The sequence below is a fragment of the Salvelinus fontinalis genome, chromosome 1 (assembly GCF_029448725.1).
Source record: "Salvelinus fontinalis isolate EN_2023a chromosome 1, ASM2944872v1, whole genome shotgun sequence".
NCBI classification, from domain to species: domain Eukaryota; kingdom Metazoa; phylum Chordata; class Actinopteri; order Salmoniformes; family Salmonidae; genus Salvelinus; species Salvelinus fontinalis.
Window position 1 is genome coordinate 97,116,236 of NC_074665.1, and position 27,500 is coordinate 97,143,735.

General features: G+C 43.2%; 1 protein-coding gene across 1 annotated transcript in view; it reads left to right on the top strand.

The window, feature by feature from the left end:
* Nucleotides 1-6: 6 nt before the first annotated feature.
* Nucleotides 7-27,500, top strand: part of LOC129864784 (ABC transporter G family member 23-like) — a 43,146-nt gene continuing 15,652 nt past the window's right edge. The window contains exons 1-10 of the mRNA XM_055937079.1: nt 7-477; nt 4,593-4,744; nt 5,672-5,831; nt 11,029-11,183; nt 13,603-13,710; nt 14,207-14,300; nt 20,369-20,443; nt 21,577-21,757; nt 23,059-23,155; nt 23,331-23,499. Coding sequence (XP_055793054.1) covers nt 4,593-4,744; nt 5,672-5,831; nt 11,029-11,183; nt 13,603-13,710; nt 14,207-14,300; nt 20,369-20,443; nt 21,577-21,757; nt 23,059-23,155; nt 23,331-23,499 — 1,191 coding nt within the window. The 5' untranslated portion in view covers nt 7-477. The remainder of the gene's footprint in view (nt 478-4,592; nt 4,745-5,671; nt 5,832-11,028; nt 11,184-13,602; nt 13,711-14,206; nt 14,301-20,368; nt 20,444-21,576; nt 21,758-23,058; nt 23,156-23,330; nt 23,500-27,500) is intronic.

Genomic DNA, 27,500 nt, shown 5'->3' on the forward strand with positions numbered 1-27,500 from the left:
ATTTTTTGTTTGGGCAAATCAAATAAGAAATTTTTAACTGGAAATTACAAACTTTAGAAGCCTTTTTGTACCTTGAATACACTACAAGTTTCCATTTCCTGCTGTGCAGGACAATTCTCTGCAACAAAAGTGATCCATTTAAGATCTTACATCTGTAGCTACTTCTGTTAAGTAATTTAGTAGTAGGTTAACAGGTGCGTTCATTCCGGAGCAAGAGGCCTGCATGCGTTCAGTCTGAATAATGCCTCTTCTCCCTTCTCAAGAACCAACCTGTTTTACCACTTTGAAATAGGCCCAACTACACCCTGATGACATGGAGCTGTCAGCTGATCTTCACACAATGTTTAGTTCTGTTGGTTCATGTCTTCACGCAGTAGGCTAGGCACACTCACACTCATTGCTACAGTGCTATAGGCTATGTTGTTGCTCTCCATCTTCTAGACTTCGGCTCCTTCTTGTGTAAGGGAACGTTTTCAGGTGAGTCCCTGTTGTAATTTAGGACCAGTGTTTTCCTAGTTGGCTAAATTACAGCTGGTGTTTCTGTATTTGCTTTTCTGTGGTTCTTTCAAAGATTGGCTAGCGGTATGGTACCGTATCGGAGCATATCTGAAATGATAACGATGAATCGATTTGTCACTTGTCAGACTCGTCAAGTGTAGTCAGGCTCTTCCAACTCTTTTCCATCGTGGTCCAAAGGGCTGCATCTGAAATTGGTTGTATTTCCTCACTGTCAAAATGTACAAAAACAATATTCCTCTATCCATTACTGTTGGAGTTTTCTCTGCTCCCTGACTGTTTCGATGACTGTTAGCAAACTGGATTATAAATGTAGGTCTATTCTCATTTCTACACAGTTTAGATTTTGGTTTTAGACATTTTAAATCAAATCAAATTGTATGTGTTACATCCGCCGAATACAACAGGTGTAGACTTTACTGTGAAATGCTTACTTACATGCCCTAACCAACAATGCAGAGTTAAAAAGTAAGAACATTTGCACATTTTCTTTGGGGCTTATGTTTTTTTCAATGTATTTTTTTTCTTTAAACTTTATTTAACTAGGCAAGTCAGTTAAGAACAAATTCTTATTTACAATTAATAACAATAACAAGGCTATATACAGGGAGTACCAGTACCGAGTCAATGTGCAGGGGTACGAGGCAGGTTATATATATATTTATTTTTTTTCTTCTCTCAAACCACCAGCGGGCTGGATTGAATTGTCTCAAGGCCCGGATCTGGCCCGCTGGCCGCATGTTTCACACCCCTGAACTGGATGCTTTACTAAATATTGTAACATTTGTTTGTTATATGACTGAAATTATTATTATTATCCTATTTGACTATTACTTATTTTATGGAGCTTCTTTAACTGCAGATGGACTCTTTTAATCTGTTAATATCAAGTATTTCAGAGAGTGTCTGCAATTTTAATTAATAAAAACGTTGAACTCGAATTTATTCTTCACACATAAAGATAAGAACCCATGTCTGAAATTATTTTGCAGTGAATTAATGCTGTCTGTCTGTGTAGAAAGGCTATAGTCCTATAATGTCTCACTAAACTATATCCTATATTTCAATGTTATTACAGTACAACAACAGTTCCTTTCTGTACATATGCTGCCATGTGTCATAGCTTGGGTACCAGTTGGTTCAGCTAACATTCTAGACTTTGCACTCATTGTTTCATTGCCAAACATTCTTTGGCACCTAACACAGAGTGAAAGGAGTGGAATGTTATCTAAATAGACTGGTACACAGACTACATGTGGCACTGTGTCAAAGAAGGTGATCTTGATCAATAGAGTCAGATTACGGAGTGGTTTCCCTCTAATCTCCCAACGGTGGAATGAAAGATGCTGGATTACATGAGGGAGAACGGGGAAGCCAACACAGAGAAAGGGAGACTGAAACAAGGGAAGCCAGGGAAAGGAGGCAGGGATTAAAGATGATTTGACCCAGTGTGCATCCCAAATGGCTCCCTATATATACCACTATAGCCTCTAAGTAATGCACTACGTAGGGAATAGGGTGCCATTTGGGAGCGACACCTAGTTAGGGTTGCTCTACGACCTTGATTCGATGCAGGCTGCACTCTGCACCACCAGACCTGGGTTTACATTCTATTTGAAATCTTTCAAATACTTTAAGTGTTTATTCTAGCCTGCCTAGAGTGCCACATGGGCAGGTTGGCATTTATTGTCATGAATCTTGCCCTGGAGGCAGCTCTGAAGAATGGTCACTAGCTGTCACAGCAACAAAGTCATAAAATTGAATTTTAAACCTTAACCACACTGTTACCACTAATGCCTATAACCCTAACCTTAAATTAAGAACAAAAAGCTTTTTTTAAATTGATTTTTATGACAGACAATTTTGTCTTGGCAGCTAGACTATCCAGTGGAAATCGCTCAGTTCGTCTACAAGGGCAACAATTTGTGACAATAAACGTCAACGTGCACCAGAATCTCAAGACTGATGTAGAGGTTAACAGTGGCTGCTATATATACACCACCCCAGTATGGGTAACAGTGGCTGCTATATATACACCACCCCAGCATGGGTAACAGTGGCTGCTATATATACACCACCCCAGCATGGGTAACAGTGGCTGCTATATATACACCACCCCAGTATGGGTAACAGTGGCTGCTATATATACACCACCCCAGTATGGGTAACAGTGGCTGCTATATATACACCACCCCAGTATGGGTAACAGTGGCTGCTATATATACACCACCCCAGCATGGGTAACAGTGGCTGCTATATATACACCACCCCAGTATGGGTAACAGTGGCTGCTATATATACACCACCCCAGTATGGGTAACAGTGGCTGCTATATATACACCACCCCAGTATGGTTAACAGTGGCTGCTATATATACACCACCCCAGTATGGGTAACAGTGGCTGCTATATATACACCACCCCAGTATGGGTAACAGTGGCTGCTATATATACACCACCCCAGTATGGGTAACAGTGGCTGCTATATATACACCACCCAGCATGGTTAACAGTGGCTGCTATATATACACCACCCAGCATGGTTAACAGTGGCTGCTATATATACACCACCCAGCATGGTTAACAGTGGCTGCTATATATACACCACCCAGTATGGGTAACAGTGGCTGCTATATATACACCACCCCAGTATGGGTAACAGTGGCTGCTATATACACCACCCCAGTATGGGTAACAGTGACTGCTATATATACACCACCCCAGTATGGGTAACAGTGGCTGCTATATATACACCACCCCACTATGGGTAACAGTGGCTGCTATATATACACCACCCCAGTATGGGTAACAGTGGCTGCTATATATACACCACCCCAGTATGGTTAACAGTGGCTGCTATATATACACCACCCCAGTATGGGTAACAGTGGCTGCTATATATACACCACCCCAGTATGGTTAACAGTGGCTGCTATATATACACCACCCCAACATGGGTAACAGTGGCTGCTATATATACACCACCCCAGTATGGGTAACAGTGGCTGCTATATATACACCACCCCAGTATGGTTAACAGTGGCTGCTATATATACACCACCCCAGTATGGTTAACAGTTGCTGCTATATATACACCACCCCAGTATGGTTAACAGTGGCTGCTATATATACACCACCCCAGTATGGGTAACAGTGGCTGCTATATATACACCACCCCAGCATGGTTAACAGTGGCTGCTATATATACACCACCCCAGTATGGTTAACAGTGGCTGCTATATATACACCACCCCAGTATGGGTAACAGTGGCTGCTATATATACACCACCCCAGTATGGGTAACAGTGGCTGCTATATATACACCACCCCAGCATGGGTTTACAGTGGCTGCTATATATACACCACCCCAGCATGGGTAACAGTGGCTGCTATATATACACCACCCCAGTATGGGTAACAGTGGCTGCTATATATACACCACCCCAGTATGGGTAACAGTGGCTGCTATATATACACCACCCCAGCATGGTTAACAGTGGCTGCTATATATACACCACCCCAGCATGGTTAACAGTGGCTGCTATATATACACCACCCCAGCATGGGTAACAGTGGCTGCTATATATACACCACCCCAGCATGGGTTTACAGTGGCTGCTATATATACACCACCCCAGTATGGGTAACAGTGGCTGCTATATATACACCACCCTAACATGGGTAACAGTGGCTGCTATATATACACCACACCTGCATGGGTAACAGTGGCTGCTATATATACACCACCCTAACATGGTTAACAGTGGCTGCTATATATACACCACCCAGCATGGTTAACAGTGGCTGCTATATATACACCACCCCAGTATGGGTAACAGTGGCTGCTATTTATACACCACCCCAGCATGGGTAACAGTGGCTGCTATATATACACTGTTGGTACCAGCACTGTACCAATCTGGACCCCACTGCTATTCTGCATCTATATCCCCCTGTTGTTCACTACTATTCCTGTCTTAATAAAGTGACAATTATGGGGGGAAATATATATTATTATTGTTATTATAATATTATTATAATTAATTTTTTTACATGTGTTTGTTTTTCTTCTTCCAGATGACGGAAGGAAGGATGAAGGCAGACCAGGATGCTCCTCCCCCCTCCCCCGGATTGGAGGGTTTAGCGATCCGGTGTCGGGAAGTGTGTCGGTCGTACGGGAAACTCAAAGTCCTGAGTAACCTCAACTTGACCGTGTCACAGGGACACATGTGAGTAATCCACACTGACATTACAGCAAAATCACGCTTCATGTCCAAATAATATAGAAGTAAGTTAATTGAGTGACAAGTTTTAGACTCTTTATGATGATTTGGACATGAAGCGCGAAAATACTAATATACTGTAGGTACCTTTGACTTGCATTGGATTTGTGCCACATTTGAAACAATGGCCAAGTAAACAAAACCAAAGCATGGATTGCTATCATACCTTGTCCATAGACTGCTTACAGGGTAAGAAACAGGGCCGGTTTACTGAACGAGCATGCAGGGCCCCAGGGCCCCTGTTTTTTTTTGGGGGGGGGGGGGGTTATGGGCCCTCTTGAGGTCACAAAATGTGTTTAAATGCAGGAAGTTAGCTGTTTTCCAGGACCCCTGGTAAGGAAACCAATATGTCATTTTTTTATTTGGGTCAACTATCCCTTTAAAGCCTAATGATAGTCTATACTTTTAACAAGTAAACAACATAATTGCATGCTTGCGTTGTGCACTTGCGTATGGTAAAATGTAGGCTTCACTTGGATTTTCACGTGAATCACGCATTGATGTCATTGGACGTTTTATGCGAGTTACAAATAGGATTCAGACCATACTGAGTAATACAGGTAGCAATGCTATCATACTATCATACTATAGTACTATCATACTATCATACAATCATACTATAGTACAGGGATATTCAACTCTGACCCTACGAGGTCCGGAACCTGCTGGTTTTCTGTTATACCTGATCATTAATTACACCCACCTGGTGTCCCAGGTCTAACTCTGTCCCTGACTAGAGGGGAACAATGACAAAAATGCAGTGGAACTGGCTTGGAGGTCCAGAGTTGAGTATGATGGCTATAGTAGATATCTATGGTTTAGCTCTTATGTCCATTCTTTTAACCCAACATTCTGTTCTCTCTTACCTTGCAGCTACGGCCTGCTGGGTCCGAGTGGATGTGGGAAGACCACGCTGTTGAAATGCATTCTGGGAACACTGAAGATCTCCCGAGGGCACATCAGCGTGTTGGGGAAGCCGCCCGCATTTCCTGGACACCAGGTCCCTGGGAGGATGGTGGGGTACATGCCACAGGTAAACTGTTACCTTATAGGTACATTACATACCACAGGTAAAATGTTACCTTATAGCTACACCACATACCACAGGTAAACTGTTACATTATATGTACACTACATACCACAGGTAAACAGTAGAACATACTCCACAGTAAGTCCTTATTCACAAAGCGTCTTACTCGTGTTTAAGGGAGATGTTGTATGTTCAGATGAGCTTACCTCCTTACCTCCTCAGCAGCTGCAGGAAACACACAGCTACAGGCAGACTCAGCCTGTTGACAGGTGTGGCACAGATACAGTAGAAGAAGGAGCACGGTGTGGCACAGATACAGTAGAAGGAGACAGGTGTGGCACAGATACAGTAGAAGAAGGAGACAGGTGTGGCACAGATACAGTAGAAGAAGACAGGTTTGGCACAGATACAGTAGAAGAAGGAGACAGGTGTGGCACAGATACAGTAGAAGAAGGAGCACGGTGTGGCACATATACAGTAGAAGAAGACAGGTGTGGCACAGATACAGTAGAAGAAGGAGACAGGTGTGGCACGGATACAGTAGAAGAAGGAGCACGGTGTGGCACAGATACAGTAGAAGAAGACAGGTGTGGCACAGATACAGTAGAAGAAGGAGCACGGTGTGGCACAGATACAGTAGAAGGAGACAGGTGTGGCACAGATACAGTAGAAGAAGGAGACAGGTGTGGCACAGATACAGTAGAAGAAGGAGACAGGTGTGGCACAGATACAGTAGAAGAAGACAGGTGTGGCACAGATACAGTAGAAGAAGGAGACAGGTGTGGCACAGATACAGCAGAAGGAGACAGGTGTGGCACAGATACAGTAGAAGGAGGAGACAGGTGTGGCACAGATACAGTAGAAGAAGGAGACAGGTGTGGCACAGATACAGTAGAAGGAGACAGGTGTGGCACATACAGTAGAAGAAGAAGACAGGTGTGGCACAGATACAGTAGAAGAAGGAGCACGGTGTGGCACAGATACAGTAGAAGGAGACAGGTGTGGCACAGATACAGTAGAAGGAGACAGGTGTGGCACAGATACAGTAGAAGAAGGAGACAGGTGTGGCACAGATACAGTAGAAGGAGACAGGTGTGGCACAGATACAGTAGAAGAAGAAGACAGGTGTGGCACAGATACAGTAGAAGAAGGAGACAGGTGTGGCACAGATACAGTAGAAGGAGACAGGTGTGGCACAGATACAGTAGAAGAAGAAGACAGGTGTGGCACAGATACAGTAGAAGAAGGAGACAGGTGTGGCACAGATACAGTAGAAGAAGGAGACAGGTGTGGCACAGATACAGTAGAAGGAGACAGGTGTGGCACAGATACAGTAGAAGGAGACAGGTGTTGCACAGATACAGTAGAAGGAGACAGGTGTGGCACAGATACAGTAGAAGGAGACAGGTGTGGCACAGATACAGTAGAAGGAGACAGGTGTGGCACAGATACAGTAGAAGAAGGAGACAGGTGTGGCACAGATACAGTAGAAGAAGGAGACAGGTGTGGCACAGATACAGTAGAAGGAGACAGGTGTGGCACAGATACAGTAGAAGAAGGAGACAGGTGTGGCACAGATACAGTAGAAGAAGGAGACAGGTGTGGCACAGATACAGTAGAAAGAGACAGGTGTGGCACAGATACAGTAGAAGAAGGAGCACGGTGTGGCACAGATACAGTAGAAGAAGACAGATGTGGCACAGATACAGTAGAAGAAGGAGACAGGTGTGGCACAGATACAGTAGAAGGAGACAGGTGTGGCACAGATACAGTAGAAGAAGGAGACAGGTGTGGCACAGATACAGTAGAAGGAGACAGGTGTGGCACAGATACAGTAGAAGGAGACAGGTGTGGCACAGATACAGTAGAAGAAGGAGACAGGTGTGGCACAGATACAGTAGAAGAAGGAGACAGGTGTGGCACAGATACAGTAGAAGGAGACAGATGTGGCACAGATACAGTAGAAGAAGGAGACAGGTGTGGCACAGATACAGTAGAAGAAGGAGACAGGTGTGGCACAGATACAGTAGAAGGAGACAGGTGTGGCACAGATACAGTAGAAGAAGGAGCATGGTGTGGCACAGATACAGTAGAAGAAGACAGGTGTGGCACAGATACAGTAGAAGAAGGAGACAGGTGTGGCACAGATACAGTAGAAGGAGACAGGTGTGGCACAGATACAGTAGAAGAAGGAGACAGGTGTGGCACAGATACAGTAGAAGGAGACAGGTGTGGCACAGATACAGTAGAAGAAGGAGACAGGTGTGGCACAGATACAGTAGAAGAAGGAGACAGGTGTGGCACAGATACAGTAGAAGGAGACAGGTGTGGCACAGATACAGTAGAAGGAGACAGGTGTGGCACAGATACAGTAGAAGGAGACAGGTGTGGCACAGATACAGTAGAAGGAGACAGGTGTGGCACAGATACAGTAGAAGAAGGAGACAGGTGTGGCACAGATACAGTAGAAGAAGGAGACAGGTGTGGCACAGATACAGTAGAAGGAGACAGGTGTGGCACAGATACAGTAGAAGAAGGAGACAGGTGTGGCACAGATAAAGTAGAAGGAGACAGGTGTGGCACAGATACAGTAGAAAGAGACAGGTGTGGCACAGATACAGTAGAAGGAGACAGGTGTGGCACAGATACAGTAGAAGAAGAAGACAGGTGTGGCACAGATACAGTAGAAGGAGGAGACAGGTGTGGCACAGATACAGTAGAAGAAGACAGGTGTGGCACAGATACAGTAGAAGAAGGAGACAGGTGTGGCACAGATACAGTAGAAGAAGGAGCACGGTGTGGCACAGATACAGTAGAAGAAGACAGGTGTGGCACAGATACAGTAGAAGGAGACAGGTGTGGCACAGATACAGTAGTAGAAGGAGACAGGTGTGGCACAGATACAGTAGAAGAAGGAGACAGGTGTGGCACAGATAAAGTAGAAGGAGACAGGTGTGGCACAGATACAGTAGAAGAAGGAGCACGGTGTGGCACAGATACAGTAGAAGGAGACAGGTGTGGCACAGATACAGTAGAAGAAGGAGACAGGTGTGGCACAGATACAGTAGAAGAAGGAGACAGGTGTGGCACAGATACAGTAGAAGAAGGAGACAGGTGTGGCACAGATACAGTAGAAGAAGGAGACAGGTGTGTCACAGATACAGTAGAAGGAGACAGGTGTGGCACAGATACAGTAGAAGAAGGAGACAGGTGTGGCACAGATACAGTAGAAGAAGGAGACAGGTGTGGCACAGATACAGTAGAAGGAGACAGGTGTGGCACAGATACAGTAGAAGAAGGAGACAGGTGTGGCACAGATACAGTAGAAGAAGGAGACAGGTGTGGCACAGATACAGTAGAAGGAGACAGGTGTGGCACAGATACAGTAGAAGAAGGAGACAGGTGTGGCACAGATACAGTAGAAGAAGGAGACAGGTGTGGCACAGATACAGTAGAAGGAGACAGGTGTGGCACAGATACAGTAGAAGAAGGAGACAGGTGTGGCACAGATACAGTAGAAGAAGGAGACAGGTGTCTCGATGGATGTATAAATTTGAAGCATTCGTTTAGAACTTCTTCTCACCACCAAATTTGATGAGAGAAAGTCCAGTGGCGGGAAGTGGGAGATGGAGCTAGATGAAACTTGGCCGACATTCTGCTAATTCCTCATTGATGAAACATTCGATCTCAATACAGTTTTCTGTTCTCAAAACTAGAAGCTGTTATGAATAGAGGACAGACTTTTATAGGTTTGACATGTTCTAAAAGTTTTTTTAAATGTTGTTTAAGAGTGCAAGGGCGAATTGAGATATGCGGAACGCCATGGTAACTAGATTATATGTGTATTTTCACCCGCTAGCCAATCAGTTACTTAGGAATAGAGTCATAGCCGGGGTGTGTCATCCTCCATGGTCCTTGGTTAAGGTTAGGGTTAATGTTAGGGTTCGGGTTCGGGTTAGGTAAGGGTTAAGGTTAGGGTAAGGGTAGTGGTTACGGTTAAGGTTAAGGTAAGGGGTTAGGGGTTAAGGTTAAAGGGACATTTAAAAAAAAATCACCTTGGGCCTTCTGAGTGGCGCAGTGGTCAAAGGTGTCACTACAGACCCTGGTCCAATCCTAGGCTGTGTCGCAGCTGGGCCGCGACCGGGAGACCCATGAGGCGGCGCACAATTGGCCCAGCATCGTCCGTGTTAGGGGAGGGTTTGGCCGGCCGGGATGTCCTTGTCCCGTCACGATCTAGCGACTCCTTGTGGCGGGCCGGGCGCAGTGCAAGCTGACTTCGGTCGCCAGCTGGACGGTGTTTCCTCCGACACATTGGTGCGGCTGGCTTCCGGGTTAAGCGAGCAGTGTGTCAAAAAGCAGTGCGGCTTGGCGGGGTCGTGTTTCGGAGGACGCATGACTCTCGACCTTCGCCTCTCCCGAGTCCATACAGGAGTTGCATCGATGGGACTAGACTGTAACTACCAAATGGATATCACTAGATTGGGGAGAAAAAGGGGTTAAAAAGTACACCAATTTAATACTTTAAAAAAAAAGTCCACTTCATGTTCATCATCTCCAGCACCACCACAACATCAACATATGTTAAAATGGAGAGTTTCTATGTTTTGTAGTAAAAAAAATAGAGGAAGATAAGTGTTTTCAATGACATCATCGGTGTGCGTCATGTGATTTTAGCCAATTATGAGCAGGCATTGCCTAGTAATTGTCTACTAATTGTCTACTTATCTTCCTCTATCTTTTTTTACTACAAATCATAGAAACGCGCCATTTTCACATATGTTGATGTTGGGGTGGTGCTGGTGATGATGAATATGAATTTGAGACATTTAAGGGAAGGTTAGGGGGTAGGGGTTAGGGTTGGGGTTAAGGTTAGGGTTAGGGTTATGGTTTAGGGTGGGGATGTCCCAAGGATCCCGGATAGCACTGACCCTTCCCCCATGGTACAGCAGAGGTATCTCGTGTTACTGGCCTGCTGTACTAGACTTCTAACTTTGGCTGGGCATGAGACTCTCCTTTTCACTTAAATGAAACCTGGGCATAAGCAGCACAGCTCTGCAAGAGGTTCACGCTGCTCAGCGTAAAATTACCTTCTGGTTCTATTTCCAAGATTTCAACTAACAGCTCACAGCCGAACACTTGATTAACACAACACACCAAAACACAACACATACCATGACATAACATTGTGTTTCTTCTTTAGGACCTGGCGTTGTACAATGAGTTTTCTATCAGTGACACTCTGACGTTCTTTGGACGGATCCACGGCCTGTCAGCTACGGACACCCAGGCACGCATGGACTTCCTGGTGGACTTCCTGGACCTACCTCACAACAGCAGCCTGGTTGGAAAACTCAGGTAATTAGGGTTGCAAAATTCCAGTATCTTTCCCAAAGTTCCCAGAATTTCCAGAAACCTTTCCTTCAGCTTTCGGAGCATTGTTAACTCGATGCCATTTTATTTACGAGCTGGAATAGATCATACTCCATGCTAGCTCCTTTTAAAATAAACAACTTTACATATACAACAGGGTGGTTCCACTAAATAAGTGCCTTTCGCATCCCTTTGATATTTATATTTTAAGTGCAAGTTGTGCACCAATATTGAATTTTAAAAGCCTGTGATATCAAATGAAGTGTGTTTTAATATAGACCACATACATTTTTAATATGAATAAAGGCATACTAATGTGCCATAATTCTGCATTGTGACATGTCCCTCCGTCAACCCTAGGAAGATGTTAACCCACTTAACCCCAGTATTTCTCCAAGTTTCACCATCATTGTAAGTCCTAGTTATGTTGTTGTTCTGACAGTCATTTCTGGAGATTATTATTTATTTAATGTGTTTAGTGATTCATTTACTTCTGTCCCTCATTTTAAGGTCAACCTTGTTACGTGAACTGACCTCTTTTAATATAGTGAAACTATTTATTTTTAAATATATTTTTTTCAAAATAATCATTGAACATCTAATTGTCAAATCACAGAGTAAAAACAGGTGAGCTGTTTCTACTCTTTTTATCCATGTTCTGGTGTTTTGTGGTGGGAAACGGCTTGCGTTCTGGTGTTTTGTGGTGGGAAACGGCATGGCAGCTAGACTTTGGGGTGACCATCGCTAATTGTGAATGGGAAACTATTCCCATTAATGCCCCAAAAATTATGATATTCCATTTAAAATTATAAATAAATTACAAACTACACTTGTCCCAAATATAAGCAGGACTTGGTACTTATGCACATGGCTTCTGACACTGTCCTGTAGTTAATGACTTCGGGAAAAGAGGTGGAAAGGGACATTTCAAACATTTTGGTCTCTCCAGTTGGTCTATAGGGGGTTTTAATCTCCTACCCCTGTGCCTAGACTATGTCTGAGTCCCAAATGGGACCATATCCCCAGTATAGTGCACTACTTTTGACCAGTAGTGCACTATATAGGAAATAGGGTGCCGTTTGGGACTCAGTATATCTCACTTTGATCTGAGAGAAAAGTAGGCTACAACCAAGAGAGATAGAAAGAGAAGGAAACTGTTTCCCCCTGAGGAGGTTTATGTTTGTTTGTCATGGGCTTCTGTCATGTAAAAATGCTGTGGAGTCAGCCGGCCTTGTCTGAAACGAGGTAGGCGTTATGCAACAGACATTTGTCAAGCTGTCAATGCCAAAAAGAAGGCTCCCTCACTTCCATCAAAACAACTCCTCAATGATTGCTTATTACTCTTAGATGTAAGAGTAAGAGTACATAGCAAACTGGCCAGTGTTACCTGGCGTTGATTATTCAGTGTAACATTTCTAGTGTTGATTCAGGAGTTAAATTAACACTCGGTGGTGTTAAATATCCCCAGTGTTGGTGTTAATAATCAGAGTTGCTGAAATGGTTGTTCCAGTTTATTGCTTTAGGTAGTCTGATATTTTAGTCTTCCCAACTCTGGCAGTAATTCACAATGCAGGTTGCATGTGAATAAAAATTCAAAATGTTGGATATCCTCTGCTCTGGCTGGATTTCAGTAGGAATGACACATCACTTTGCAAGCCAGCATAATGTGACTTGCAGAACTTGATGTGGCCTGTAAACCATGAGTTGTAGGCCACTCTATTAGGGTAAAATTAGGCCTCCAAAATAAGGCATTAAGAAATATGTATTGTATTGTCTTAAAGGGATACTTCAGGATTTTGGCAGAGGCCCTTTACGTTTTTATGTCTCTGTGTCCAGTATGAAGGAAGTTAGAGGTAGTTTCGTGAGCCACTAGCGTTAGAACAATGACTGGAATTCTATGGGAATCTACTAGCATTGTCAAAATGCCGAAGTATCCCTTTAAATAATTTGTATTTAATGACAGCATATTCACTTAGGACAGGGATGGGCAACTGGCAGCCCATGTAGATGAACAGTTCCTCACTTCAATCAATCAATCAATCAAATGTATTTATAAAGCCCTTCTTACTTCAGCTGATGTCACAATGTGCTGTACAGAAACCCAGCCTAAAACCCCAAACAGCAAGCAATGCAGGTGTAGAAGCACAGTGGCTAGGAAAAACTCCCTAGAAAGGCCAGAACCTAGGAAGAAACCTAGAGAGGAACCAAGCTATGAGGGGTGGTCAGTCCCAGTATCCTGTCTGTACAGAACCAACAGCTCTCTGTCCTGTGTGTGTGTGTGTGTGTGTGTGTGTGTGTGTGTGTGTGTGTGTGTGTGTGTGTGTGTGTGTGTGTGTGTGTGTGTGTGTGTGTGTGTGTGTGTGTGTGTGTGTGTGTGTGTGTGTGTGTGTGTGTGTGTTTACAGCGGAGGGCAGAAACGGAGGGTGTCTCTAGGAGCAGCCTTACTTCAGAACCCCCAGTTATTGATTCTGGATGAACCCACAGTCGGGGTGGACCCTGTGCTGAGAGCCAAGTATGTACTGGACACCCACACACACACTCATCCAACCAAAACCAAACTGTGAAAACCCAACTATTCTACCCAACCTCATGCCTTCAAAGACCAGTCTCACACCTTTGAGTGCTGATCTAGGATCAGATCCCTCCTCTTATTCATTAGGATTTGAAAGGATAAATTGATCCTAGACCAGCACTCTGAGATGTTTCATGGATAAAGAAAACCCAACCAGGTCATTGTTTCCCAGGTAACCCAGGCAGGTCATCAGGCTAAGACTGCATCCCAGATGGCCCCTTATTCCCTATGTGGTGAACTACTTTAGACCGGGGCCCCAGAGGGTGCCTTTTGGGGGCCCAGAGGGTGCCTTTTGGGGGCCCATATGGTGCCTTTTGGGGGTCCAGAGGGTGCCTTTTGGTGGTCCATGGGGGTGCTTTTTGAGGGCCCAGAGTGTGCCTTTTGTGGGCCCATATGATGTTGCCCTTAAACTGAGTTGTGTCATGTGTCCCTGTAGGATCTGGCAGCATCTAGTAGAGATTGTGAAAACTGGAAAAGTATCAGTCGTCATCACCACTCACTACATCGAGGAGGCCAGGCAAGCCAATGTGGTAAGATACAGTCTATATACATGATAACTACCTACTGATAGACACTACATAGAGGAGGCCAGGCAAGCCAATGTGGTAAGATACAGTCTATATACATGATGACTACCTACTGATAGACACTACATCGAGGAGGCCAGGCAAGCCAATGTGGTAAGATACAGTCTGTATACATGATAACTACCTACTGATAGACAACCTCCTGATAGACAACCTCCTACTGATAGACAACTACTTACTGATAGACAACTACTTACTGATAGACAACTACCTACTGATAGACAACTACTTACTGATAGACAACTACCTACTGATACTGATAGACAAACCTCCTGATAGACAACCTCCTACTGATAGACAACTACCTACTGATAGACAACTACCTACTGATAGACAACTACCTACTGATAGACAACTACCTACTGATAGACAACTACTTACTGATAGACAACTACCTACTGATAGACAACTACCTACTAATAGACAACTACCTACTGATAGACAACTACTTACTGATAGACAACTACCTACTGATACTGATAGACAAACCTCCTGATAGACAACCTCCTACTGATAGACAACCTCCTACTAATAGACAACTACCTACTAATAGACAACTACCTACTGATAGACAACTACCTACTGATAGACAACTACCTGTTGATACTGATAGACAACCTCCTACTGATAGACAACTACCTACAGATACTGATAGACAACTACTTGTTGATACTGATAGACAACTACCTACTGATAGACAGCTACTTACTGATAGACAACTACCTACTGATACTGATAGACAACTACTTGTTGATACTGATAGACAACTACCTACTGATAGACAACTACCTACTGATAGACAACTACCTACTGATAGACAACTACCTACTGATAGACAACTACCTACTGATATACAAGTACCTACTGATAGACAACTACCTACTAATAGACAACTACCTACTGATACTGATAGACAACTACCTACTAATAGACAACTACCTACTGATAGACAACTACCTACTGATACTGATAGACAACTACCTACTGATAGACAAATACCTACTGATACTGATAGACAACTACCTACTGATAGACAAATACCTACTGATACTGATAGACAACTACCAACTGATAGACAACTACCTACTGATAGGCACCTACCTACTGATAGACAACTACCTACTGATAGACAACTACCTACTGATACTGATAGACAACTACCTACTGATAGACAAATACCTACTGATAGACAACTACCTACTGATAGACAAGTACCTACTGATAGACAACTACCTACTGATAGACAAGTACCTACTGATAGACAACTACCTACTGATAGACAAGTACCTACTGATAGACAACTACCTACTGATAGACAACTACCTACAGATAGACAACTACCTACAGATAGACAACTACCTACTGATAGACAACTACCTACTGATAGACACCTACCTACTGATAGACAACAACCTACTAATAGACAACTACCTATTAATAGACAACTACCTACTGATAGACACCTACCTACTGATACTGATAGACAACTACCTACTGATAGACAAATACCCACTGATACTGATAGACAACTACCAACTGATAGACAACTACCTACTGATAGGCACCTACCTACTGATAGACAACTACCTACTGATAGACAACTACCTACTGATAGACAACTACCTACTGATAGGCAACTACCTACTGATACTGATAGACAACTACCTACTGATAGACAAATACCTATTAATAGACAACAACCTACTGATAGACAACTACCTACTGATAGGCAACTACCTACTGATACTGATAGACAACTACCTACTGATAGACAACTACCTACTGATAGGCAACTACCTACTGATACTGATAGACAACTACCTACTGATAGACAAATACCTATTAATAGACAACAACCTACTGATAGACAGCTACCTATTAATAGACAACTACCTATTAATAGACAACTACCTACTGATAGACAACTACCTACTGATAGACAACTACCTACTGATAGACAACCTCCTGATAGACAACCTCCTACTGATAGACAATTACCTACTGATAGACAACTACCTACTGATAGACAATTACCTACTGATAGACAACTACCTACTGATAGACAACTACCTACTGATAGACAACCTCCTGATAGACAACCTCCTGATAGACAACTACCTACTGATAAACAACTACCTACTAATAGACAACTACCTACTGATAGACAACTACTTACTGATAGACAACTACCTACTGATACTGATAGACAAACCTCCTGATAGACAACCTCCTACTGATAGACAACCTCCTACTAATAGACAACTACCTACTGATAGACAACTACCTACTGATAGACAACTACCTGTTGATACTGATAGACAACTACCTACTGATAGACAACTACCTGTTGATACTGATAGACAACCTCCTACTGATAGACAACTACCTACAGATACTGATAGACAACTACTTGTTTATACTGATAGACAACTACCTACTGATAGACAGCTACTTACTGATAGACAACTACCTACTGATACTGATAGACAACTACCTACTGATAGACAACTACCTGTTGATACTGATAGACAACTACCTACTGATAGACAGCTACTTACTGATAGACAACTACCTACTAATAGACAACTACCTACTGATAGACAACTACCTACTGATAGACAACTACCTACTGATAGACAACTACCTACTGATAGACAACTACCTACTGATAGACAACTACCTGTTGATACTGATAGACAACCTCCTACTGATAGACAACTACCTACAGATACTGATAGACAACTACTTGTTTATACTGATAGACAACTACCTACTGATAGACAGCTACTTACTGATAGACAACTACCTACTGATACTGATAGACAACTACCTACTGATAGACAACTACCTGTTGATACTGATAGACAACTACCTACTGATAGACAGCTACTTACTGATAGACAACTACCTACTGATAGACAACTACCTACTGATAGACAACTACTTACTGATAGACAACTACCTACTAATACTGATAGACAGCTACCTACTGATAGACAACTACCTACTGATAGACAACTACCTACTGATAGACAACGACCTACTGATAGACACCTACCTACTGATAGACAACTACCTACTGATAGACAACTACCTACTGATAGACAACTACCTGTTGATACTGATAGACAACCTCCTACTGATAGACAACTACCTACAGATACTGATAGACAACTACTTGTTTATACTGATAGACAACTACCTACTGATAGACAGCTACTTACTGATAGACAACTACCTACTGATACTGATAGACAACTACCTACTGATAGACAACTACCTGTTGATACTGATAGACAACTACCTACTGATAGACAGCTACTTACTGATAGACAACTACCTACTGATAGACAACTACCTACTGATAGACAACTACTTACTGATAGACAACTACCTACTGATAGACAACTACTTACTGATAGACAACTACCTACTAATACTGATAGACAGCTACCTACTGATAGACAACTACCTACTAATAGACAACTACCTACTGATAGACAACTACCTACTGATAGACAACTACCTACTGATAGACAACTACTTACTGATAGACAACTACCTACTGATAGACAGCTACTTACTGATAGACAACTACCTCCTGATAGACAACCTCCTGATAGACAACTACCTACTGATAGACAACTACCTGTTGATAGACAACTACCTACTGATAGACAACTACCTACTGATAGACAGCTACCTACTAATAGACAACTCTCTATTCTATATACATGCAATATGTTTTCAGATCTGAGCAAACATTGGTTGTCTCTATACTGTCTCTATACACTATCACAGTCTCTATACTGTCTCTATACTCTATAACAGTCTCTATACTGCCTCTATACACTATAACAGTCTCTATACTCTATAACAGTCTCTGTACTCTATAACAGTCTCTATACTGTCTCTACACTCTATAACAGTCTCTATACTGTCTCTATACACTATAACAGTCTCTATACTCTGAAACAGTCTCTATACTGTCTCTATACACTATAACAGTCTCTATACTCTACAACAGTCTCTATACCGTCTCTATACTCTATAACAGTCTCTATACTGTCTATACTTTATAACAGTCTCTATACTGTCTCTATACTCTATAACAGTCTCTATACTGTCTCTATACTCTACACCAGTCTCTATACTGTCTCTATACTCTATAACAGTCTCTATATTCTATAACAGTCTCTATACTGTCTCTATACTCTATAACAGTCTCTATACTCTATAAGAGTCTCTATACTGTCTCTATGCTCTATAACAGTCTCTATACTGCCTCTATACTCTATAACAGTCTCTATACTGTCTCTATACTCTACAACAGTCTCTATACAGTCTCTATACTCTATAAGAGTCTCTATACTGTCTCTATGCTCTATAACAGTCTCTATACTGTCTCTATACTCTATAACAGTCTCTATATTCTATAACAGTATCTATACTCTCTCTATACTCTATAACAGTCTCTATACTGTCTCTGTACTCTATAACTGTCTCTATACACTATACCAGTCTCTATACTGTCTCTATACTCTACAAAAGTCTCTATACTGTCTCTATACTCTATAACAGTCTCTATACTTTATAACAGTATCTATACTCTCTCTATACTCTATAACAGTCTCTATACTGTCTCTATACTCTACACCAGTCTCTATACTGTCTCTATACTCTATAACAGTCTCTATATTCTATAACAGTCTCTATACTGTCTCTATACTCTATAACAGTCTCTATACTCTATAAGAGTCTCTATACTGTCTCTATGCTCTATAACAGTCTCTATACTGCCTCTATACTCTATAACAGTCTCTATACTGTCTCTATACTCTACAACAGTCTCTATACTGTCTCTATACTCTATAACAGTCTCTATACTTTATAACAGTATCTATACTCTCTCTATACTCTATAACAGTCTCTATACTGTCTCTGTACTCTATAACTGTCTCTATACACTATACCAGTCTCTATACTGTCTCTATACTCTACAAAAGTCTCTATACTGTCTCTATACTCTATAACAGTCTCTATACTTTATAACAGTATCTATACTCTCTCTATACTCTATAACAGTCTCAATACTGTCTCTGTACTCTATAACTGTCTCTATACACTATACCAGTATCTATACTGTCGCTATACTCTACAACAGTCTCTATACCGTCTCTATACTCTATAACAGTCTCTATACTGTCTATAATTCATAACAGTCTCTATACTGTCTCTGTACTCTATAACAGTCTCTATACTGTCTCTATACTCTACAAAAGTCTCTATAATGTCTCTATACTCTATAACAGTCTCTATACTCTATAACAGTCTCTATACTCTATAACAGTCTCTATACTGTCTCTATACTCTATAGCAGTCTCTATACTGTCTCTATACTCTATAGCAGTCTCTATACTGTCTCTGTACTCTATAACAGTCTCTATACTGTCTCTATACTCTACAACAGTCTCTATACTGTCTCTATACTCTATAACAGTCCTTATACTGTCTCTATACTCTACACCAGTCTCTATACTGTCTCTATACTCTATAACAGTCTCTATACTGTCTCTATGCTCTATAACAGTCTCTACACTGTCTATATACTCTATAACAGTCTCTATACTGTCTATACTCTACACCAGTCTCTATACTGTCTCTATACTCTATAACTGTCTCTATACTGTCTCTGTACTCTATAACAGTCTCTATACTGTCTCTATAACAGTCTCTATACTGTCTCTATAACAGTCTCTATAATGTCTCTATACTCTATAACAGTCTCTATACTGTCTCTATACTCTATAACAGTCTCTATACTCTATAGCAGTCTCTATACTGTCTCTATACTCTACAACAGTCTCTATACTGTCTCTATACTCTATAACAGTCTCTATACTGTCTCTATACTCTATAACAGTCTCTATACTGTCTCTATATTATATATTATATATATTATATTATTATTATATTATTTGGAATGACACTGCTGTTTTCTATCTCTCCAGGTGGGTCTGATGAGGAATGGCCGAATGTTGGCAGAGGGGGAACCAGAAACCTTGATGAAACAGAACACTGCTGTGGTGAGTAGCTAACAACAGTGGAAACAATTTACTTAGAAGAATATTTTGTACATTTCGCACTTTATTCAGACATTTGGAAACAGAGGGGGTGAGACAGGGGGACAGGGAGACAGGGGGGCAGGCAAGCGGGAATACAGTAGAAGCAGGGATTGAATGGCGGTATATACTAGAGTATATTTAATGTGACAGGAGTGTTACCACTAGACAATCAGCCCTGTAGACAGTAGCCCTACATTGACCCTATTGCCTCCTACCATCCACCCACCAAGTCACTGTAGACTCTGGAGAAAGCTTTCCTACTGCTGTGTGAGACGTCTGACTGTTGACTGCCTTCCCAGTAGGCAACATTATATTGAAAAGACGTCTTAAAAACATATTTTCCAGATGTTCATTTTAGGTTCTGAATGAAAGGTGAAAATACATACAGTACCAGTCAAAAGTTTGGACACACCTACTCATTCAAGGTTTTTTCTTTATTTTTACTATTTTCTACATTGTAGAATAATAGTGAGGACATCACAACTATGAAATAACACATATGGAATCATGTAGTAACCCCAAAATAGTTCTTCAAAGTAGTCACCCTTTGACGAACAGCTTTGCACACTCTTGGCATTCCCTTAACCAGCTTCATGAGATCTACTTTGAAGAATCTCAAATAAAATGTATTTTGATTTGTTTAACACTTTATTGGTTATTACATGATTCCATATGTGTTATTTCATACTTTTCTTTCATGTACTGTACTCTACTGTGCTCTACTGTACTGTAATGTACTCTGCTGTGCTCTACTGTACTGTAATGTACTCTGCTGTGCTCTACTGTACTGTAATGTACTCTGCTGTGCTCTACTGTACTGTAATGTACTCTGCTGTGCTCTACTGTACTGTGCTGTGCTATCCAAACTTGTGAAAAATAGATGTCTATGATTGGCTCAGATTTGAATGAATGTCCGTGGACGTTGAAATCAAGGCCGGTCTGGACAAAAAAAGAAGTCCAAAAGACGCCTGCGTCGGTCCGTGCTTAGTTGGTTCTGTGTTGACCACTGATCACATAAACACTTGACTGTGTTGTCTGTGTGTTCAATTGATTGTGTTGTCTATCTCCTCTACTGCCCCATCCACCCACTGCAGACCCTGGAGAAAGCCTTCCTGCAGCTCTGTGAGACCTCAGACCAGGTGGGCTCCAAACACAGCACCTACCCTCTGGGCGGGGTACTAGAGAGCGGCCAATCACTCGAGAGCGGCCGGGAAGAGAGTCAACCAATCCTGGGAGTCGGGCCGGGACCAGTTGAAGAGCTTCCCAAATACTCAGGTAAACGTAGGGTTGTATGGACACTACACTGTATATACTCAGGTAAATGTAGGGTTGTATGGACACTACACTGTATATACTCAGGTAAATGTAGGGTTGTGTGGACACTACACTGTATATACTCAGGTAAATGTAGGGTTGTGTGGACACTACACTGTATATACTCAGGTAAATGTAGGGTTGTGTGGACACTACACTGTATATACTCAGGTAAATGTAGGGTTGTGTGGACACTACACTGTATATACTCAGGTAAATGTAGGGTTGTGTGGACACTACACTGTATATACTCAGGTAAATGTAGGGTTGTGTGGACACTACACTGTATATACTCAGGTAAATGTAGGGTTGTGTGGACACTACACTGTATATACTCAGGTAAATGTAGGGTTGTATGGACACTACACTGGATATACTCAGGTAAATGTAGGGTTGTATGGACACTACACTGTATATACTCAGGTAAATGTAGGGTTGTATGGACACTACACTGTATATACTCAGGTAAATGTAGGGTTGTGTGGACACTACACTGTATATACTCAGGTAAATGTAGGGTTGTATAGACACTACACTGTATATACTCAGGTAAATGTAGGGTTGTATGGACACTACACTGTATATACTCAGGTAAATGTAGGGTTGCAAAATTCCGGAAACTTTCTTGAAATTTCTAGGTTTTCTGGGAATTCCAGATGGAGGATTTCAGGATTCCTGGTAGGATGATTCCCTCCTAGCTTATTTTCTTCTGATTACAGAAATCATGATGACATTGGATAACTTAACTTCTCTCTGGATACCGATGCCAATACTACAGTGCTTCAGCTATTGTCTTGAATTTCCTAAGATATTTGATACTGTGTGTGTGTGTTGGGTTGGGTTTTACTATCTTTGTCGGGACCAGACGTCCTCACAAGGATAGTAAAATAAGGAAAATTCAGACAAGTGGGGACATGTTGTCGGTCTCTACAAGGAAAAAGGCTATTTTAATCTTAAGGGTTAGGTTTAGGGTTACAATTAGGGTTAGAACTAGGGTTAGCAGTTAACGTTAGGAGTTAGGGTTAGGTTAGGTTAGGGGTTAAGGTAAGGGTTAGGCTAAGTGTTAAGGTTAGGAAAAATAGCAATCAATTGTTTGGTCCCCACAAGGATAGTAAAACAAACGTGTGTGTGTGTGTGTGTGTGTGTGTGTGTGTGTGTGTGTGTGTGTGTGTGTGTGTGTGTGTGTGTGTGTGTGTGTGTGTGTGTGTGTGTGTGTGTGTGTGTGTGTGTGTGTGTGTGTGTGTGTGTGTGTGTGTGTGTAGCGGACTGGAAGGTACGAGTCAGGCATGTGATGCCAAAGTGGAGGAACATCGCAGCTCTGATTATCAAGACCACGGTGAGGATGAAGAGAATGCCCGGGTGAGGATGATGAGGATGATTTAAAGGAGTAGAATGAGCTGGAGGAAGGCAGACAGGATAATGATGAAGATGATGATCCTGTAATATTCCATCCACAATTTCTGGAATACCTGGGAATTCTGGGAAAGTTGACAGAATTCTGCAACCCCAGTCTGATTGCATTGTATCTGTCCAGGTCCCTGTTTTTTCAGTTCCTGCTGCCAGTCATGCAGATCTCTCTGATGTGTCTGTGTATCGGAGGAGACCCCAAAGGAATACAGGTGGCTGTGGTCAACAATGAGACCTCCTCCAGCTCCTTCAGCCAATCCCTGCTCTCCTTCCTGGACAACTCCAGCGTGCAACAGGTACTGGACCAATCGGTTGTTAGTCAGAGAGACTTTTCTCCGGGGTGAAGTTTCCACAAGGTAAAAATCTAGGATCAGCTCCCCCTCCCCCAATACTAATTAAAACCTAAAAACAACTATGTATGTTGTGTGTTTAGTTATTACAGTACGGTGAAACAGTTTGAGTAGATGGCACAGTGTCTTCTATCTACCACACTGTCCTGCTTCTATCTACCACACTGTCCTGCTTCTATCTACCACACTGTCCTGCTTCTATCTACCACACTGTCCTGCTTCTATCTACCACACTGTCCTGCTTCTATCTACCACACTGTCCTGCTTCTATCTACCACACTGTCCTGCTTCTATCTACCACACTGTCCTGCTTCTATCTACCACACTGTCCTGCTTCTATCTACCACACTGTCCTGCTTCTATCTACCACACTGTCCTGCTTCTATCTACCACACTGTCCTGCTTCTATCTACCACACTGTCCTGCTTCTATCTACCACACTGTCCTGCTTCTATCTACCACACTGTCCTGCTTCTATCTACCACACTGTCCTGCTTCTATCTACCACACTGTCCTGCTTCTATCTACCACACTGTCCTGCTTCTATCTACCATACTGTCCTGCTTCTATCTACCACACTGTCCTGCTTCTATCTACCACACAGTCCTGCTTCTATCTACCACACTGTCCTGCTTTATCTACCACACTGTCCTGCTTCTAATTACCACACTGTCCTGCTTCTATCTACCACACTGTCCTGCTTTATCTACCACACTGTCCTGCTTCTATCTACCACACTGTCCTGCTTCTATATACCACACTGTCCTGCTTCTATCTACCACACTGTCCTGCTTCTATCTATCACACTGTCCTGCTTCTATCTACCACACTGTCCTGCTTCTATCTACCACACTGTCCTGCTTCTATCTATCACACTGTCCTGCTTCTATCTACCATACTGTCCTGCTTCTATCTACCACACTGTCCTGCTTCTATCTATGACACTGTCCTGCTTCTATCTACCACACTGTCCTGCTTCTATCTACCACACTGTCCTCCTGGTCAGACTTAGTCCACTAGATGGAGGAATAGGGTGTAACACTGTCGTCCTGGTCAGACTTAGTCCACTAGATGGAGGAATAGGGTGTAACACTGTCCTCCTGGTCAGACGTAGTCCACTAGATGGAGGAATAGGCTGTAACACTGTCCTCCTGGTCAGACTTAGTCCACTAGATGGAGGAATAGGGTGTAACACTGTCCTCCTGGTCAGAAGTAGTCCACTAGATGGAGGAATAGGCTATAACACTGTCCTCCTGGTCAGACTTAGTCCACTAGATGGAGGAATAGGCTGTAACACTGTCCTCCTGGTCAGAAGTAGTCGACTAGATGGAGGAATAGGCTGTAACACTGTCCTCCTGGTCAGACTTAGTCCACTAGATGGAGGAATAGGGTGTAACACTGTCCTCCTGGTCAGAAGTAGTCCACTAGATGGAGGAATAGGCTGTAACACTGTCCTCCTGGTCAGACTTAGTCCACTAGATGGAGGAATAGGCTGTAACACTGTCCTCCTGGTCAGAAGTAGTCCACTAGATGGAGGAATAGGGTGTAACACTGTCCTCCTGGTCAGACTTAGTCCACTAGATGGAGGAATAGGCTGTAACACTGTCCTCCTGGTCAGACTTAGTCCACTAGATGGCGGAATAGGCTGTAACACTGTCCTCTTGGTCAGACTTAGTCCACTAGATGGAGGAATAGGGTGTAACACGGTCCTCCTGGTCAGACTTAGTCCACTAGATGGAGGAATAGGGTGTAACACTGTCCTCCTGGTCAGAAGTAGTCCACTAGATGGAGGAATAGGGTGTAACAATGTCCTCCTGGTCAGACTTAGTCCACTAGATGGAGGAATAGGCTGTAACACTGTCCTCCTGGTCAGACTTAGTCCACTAGATGGAGGAATAGGGTGTAACACTGTCCTCCTGGTCAGACGTAGTCCACTAGATGGAGGAATAGGCTGTAACACTGTCCTCCTGGTCAGACTTAGTCCACTAGATGGAGGAATAGGGTGTAACACTGTCCTCCTGGTCAGAAGTAGTCCACTAGATGGAGGAATAGGCTGTAACACTGTCCTCCTGGTCAGACTTAGTCCACTAGATGGAGGAATAGGCTGTAACACTGTCCTCCTGGTCAGAAGTAGTCCACTAGATGGAGGAATAGGGTGTAACACTGTCCTCCTGGTCAGACTTAGTCCACTAGATGGAGGAATAGGCTGTAACACTGTCCTCCTGGTCAGACTTAGTCCACTAGATGGCGGAATAGGCTGTAACACTGTCCTCCTGGTCAGACTTAGTCCACTAGATGGAGGAATAGGCTGTAACACTGTCCTCCTGGTCAGAAGTAGTCCACTAGATGGAGGAATAGGGTGTAACACTGTCCTCCTGGTCAGACTTAGTCCACTAGATGGAGGAATAGGCTGTAACACTGTCATCCTGGTCAGACTTAGTCCACTAGATGGAGGAATAGGCTGTAACACTGTCCTCCTGGTCAGAAGTAGTCCACTAGATGGAGGAATAGGCTGTAACACTGTCCTCCTGGTCAGAAGTAGTCCACTAGATGGAGGAATAGGGTGTAACACTGTCCTCCTGGTCAGACTTAGTCCACTAGATGGAGGAATAGGCTGTAACACTGTCATCCTGGTCAGACTTAGTCCACTAGATGGAGGAATAGGGTGTAACACTGTCCTCCTGGTCAGACTTAGTCCACTAGATGGAGGAATAGGCTGTAACACTGTCCTCCTGGTCAGACTTAGTCCACTAGATGGCGGAATAGGCTGTAACACTGTCCTCTTGGTCAGACTTAGTCCACTAGATGGAGGAATAGGGTGTAACACTGTCCTCCTGGTCAGAAGTAGTCCACTAGATGGAGGAATAGGGTGTAACAATGTCCTCCTGGTCAGACTTAGTCCACTAGATGGAGGAATAGGCTGTAACACTGTCCTCCTGGTCAGACTTAGTCCACTAGATGGAGGAATAGGCTGTAACACTGTCCTCCTGGTCAGACTTAGTCCACTAGATGGAGGAATAGGCTGTAACACTGTCCTCCTGGTCAGAAGTAGTCCACTAGATGGAGGAATAGGCTGTAACACTGTCCTCCTGGTCAGAAGTAGTCCACTAGATGGAGGAATAGGGTGTAACACTGTCCTCCTGGTCAGAAGTAGTCCACTAGATGGAGGAATAGGCTGTAACACTGTCCTCCTGGTCAGACTTAGTCCACTAGATGGAGGAATAGGGTGTAACACTGTCCTCCTGGTCAGACTTAGTCCACTAGATGGAGGAATAGGCTGTAACACTGTCCTCCTGGTCAGACTTAGTCCACTAGATGGAGGAATAGGCTGTAACACTGTCCTCCTGGTCAGACTTAGTCCACTAGATGGAGGAATAGGGTGTAACAATGTCCTCCTGGTCAGACTTACATTTACATTTAAGTCATTTAGCAGACGCTCTTATCCAGAGCGACTTACAAATTGGTGCATTCACCTTATGACATCCAGTGGAACAGCCACTTTACAATAGTGCATCTAAATCTTTTAAGGGGGGGGGGGGGGGGGGGGGGGGGTCAGAAGGATTGCTTTATCCTATCCTAGGTATTCCTTGAAGAGGTGGGGTTTCAGGTGTCTCCGGAAGGTGGTGATTGACTCCGCTGTCCTGGCGTCGTGAGGTAGTTTGTTCCACCATTGGGGTGCCAGAGCAGCGAACAGTTTTGACTGGGCTGAGCGGGAACTGTACTTCCTCAGTGGTAGGGAGGCGAGCAGGCCAGATGTGGATGAACGCAGTGCCCTTGTTTGGGTGTAGGGCCTGATCAGAGCCTGAAGGTACTGAGGTGCCGTTCCCCTCACAGCTCCGTAGGCAAGCACCATGGTCTTGTAGCGGATGCGAGCTTCAACTGGAAGCCTGTGGAGAGAGCGGAGGAGCGGGGTGACGTGAGAGAACTTGGGAAGATTGAACACCAGA